We start from the raw sequence: 2,377 nt of genomic DNA, 5'->3' as shown, positions 1-2,377 counted from the left end.
TAATTGATTTGTGGTGTTTATTTAATGGTGCCTTTTAACCTGTTGACTCTGACTATTTTATTCCTATTCTGCACTGTATTTATTGAGTGGGGGGAAACTTCTTCTTATAGGTAACATTTTAGCTTCTGGGGTTAGTCTTCTTAAAATATTTTCACTGTTAAATTATACATTGACTCAAATAAAGTTTTATTTGTGTGAGTAACTCCAACGTCTCCGTGTTTGCAGATTTATCTGGGGGGTAGCAGCTCAGTACTGGTGAACTTTGCATGAATTTGACCTCTGAAAACAAGAGGGGTGTTATTCTTGGGGAACTACTAAAGGTTACTACGGTCTGAGTTGCCTAGGCCTGTATATTGGCCCGGTCACACATATTTGAATCAGTTGCTGTTTCTGGAGTGTCCAGATCAGACTGGAAATTGTCCCCGAATAACAGGCCTGCTTTAGCAGCACTTATGTATGTTGTTGTTTTTGGTTTGGTTTACAGCATGTTCCTGAATTTCATTGTGTTTTTTTTGTTAGAGCTTTCCATTGGTCTCTTATAGCCAATGTACTAAATAATATGTGTTCCAGAATAGATTTCACTTACTTTATAACAATAAATGAAGGTATCAAGTACAGATGCTGATCATTTTTACTGATAAAAAAAACAATTACATGAACAACTACAGTACACCCCATGATCCAGTGATTAAGACTACGTTCACACTGCAGGTCTTAATGCTCAGATCGGATTTTTTGCCGAAATCCGATTTTTTTGCACTGTTGTTCACACTGTCATTTAAATGCGACTGCCATCTGTCTCATGTGTGAACGGTATACAGCCCTGAGGTGACCCACATGCGCAGAAGCGGACGTGACGTCAGACGCAGTGTACTGTGTTTGCGAAAATAAAAAAGGATGCGGCTCGTGATAGCATGTGCGTAGCGATATACCAGTTAATGTGTAATCGAAATAAAGAAATAATAAAAAGAAGAATATCAAGAAGGAGAGCACAAATATTGTTTATGGCCTCACCTCCTCCAGCGCAGAATTGTAACGTCTGTCGCATTTCAGTGACATAAAAATCGCATGAAATGCAACCTGGTCTTTCAGACTGAAGACGCATCGCAAAACATCGAACATGTATCCGATCCTGTTGTCACTTCTCGTGCTTCCAACAAAAGAATTGGGTTAATTTCTAAAAAAAAAAAAGGTAATTTCTAACAATCCAGTGATTAAGAGAATCCAGCATGGAGGAAAAAACACACTTAAAATTCAGAATGGCTGATTAAACACAAACCGCAATTTAAGGTTGTTCATGTCTCAGAGGTTTAATAACTTAAGAAATTATAAATAGGGTTTCTGGTATTAGGAACGATAGTTACAGTGTCATTATATGATATTTTCTAAACTAAAAAACTAATAATTTTTTGCATTGGACAATACTGCATACATATGCTAAATGGAGGCTATGTAAAAGGAAAGAAAAAGTATGAGGACCTAAACAATTACCATATAATGAATATTGGTCACATTTGTTGAGCTAAAATATGTATTCGGTTAATGTATCCATGCTACCTGGCCATCAGGTGTTTCTTAGTGTTTCTCTCAGGCCTCAAAAGGATGATGAAACATTTTGGAGCAAAAATACAGATGAGTAAACCATAGCTAGAGGCCAGGATTGCAAAAATCTCTACGGCAACAGTGTACTTCCCAGGAGAGCTAACATAAGCAGGGACAAAGGCCACCCAAACTGCACAGAAAATCAGCATGCTGAAAGTGATCAGTTTGGCCTCATTGAAGTTGTCAGGGAGTTTTCGTGCAAGAAAGGCTAGTATGAGGCAGGTGCAGGCCAACAGACCAATGTACCCCAGAACCAGTGAGAAGCCCACCACGGAGGTCATGGCACATTCCAAAGTGACCTTTGACCCTTGGAAACCCAGATCACGTTGAGGCACAGGGGGACTAAGAGACAGCCATGTGACACAGATGATTATCTGAGTTAAAATAAAATATAGTTGATTAATGTAAAACATAGTAAAATTGATGTAAATATTTAGAGAACAAACATACATATGCAGTACCTGTATACAAGTAAGAAAACAGACACTTCCTCTCTGCTGGCCTGGACCAAACCATCTAATCAAGGCTTCAGCACCAGGCCGAGCTGAGCGGAATGCTGCCAGAACAACTATGGTTTTAACTTGGAGGCAGGAAACACAAAGACCAAAGCTCATCCCAAATGTTGCCTGCTGAAGCCGACAAGTCCAGACTGACGGACGACCAATGAACACCAGTGAGCACAGGAAGCAGAGCTTCAGTGACAAAAGAAGCAGGAAGCTCAGTTCTGAGTTGTTGGCTCGCACCTAAAATGAGAAGTCATTGTCATAAAAAAAAA

At 39.5% G+C, this 2,377-nt stretch overlaps 1 protein-coding gene across 1 annotated transcript in view; it reads right to left on the bottom strand.

The window, feature by feature from the left end:
* Window positions 1-1,553: 1,553 nt before the first annotated feature.
* The window catches only part of LOC109973088 (vomeronasal type-2 receptor 26-like), a 10,261-nt gene continuing 9,437 nt past the window's right edge, over window positions 1,554-2,377 (bottom strand). Inside the window, exons 2-3 of the mRNA XM_020622412.1 lie at window positions 2,064-2,345; window positions 1,554-1,976 (exon numbers count right to left, since the gene is read on the bottom strand). Of these exons, the coding sequence (XP_020478068.1) occupies window positions 1,554-1,976; window positions 2,064-2,345 (705 nt within the window). The remainder of the gene's footprint in view (window positions 1,977-2,063; window positions 2,346-2,377) is intronic.

This window comes from Monopterus albus, unplaced genomic scaffold (genome assembly GCF_001952655.1).
Source record: "Monopterus albus unplaced genomic scaffold, M_albus_1.0 scaffold280.1, whole genome shotgun sequence".
Taxonomy (NCBI): domain Eukaryota; kingdom Metazoa; phylum Chordata; class Actinopteri; order Synbranchiformes; family Synbranchidae; genus Monopterus; species Monopterus albus.
This window is presented reverse-complemented; position numbering and strand designations above follow the sequence as displayed.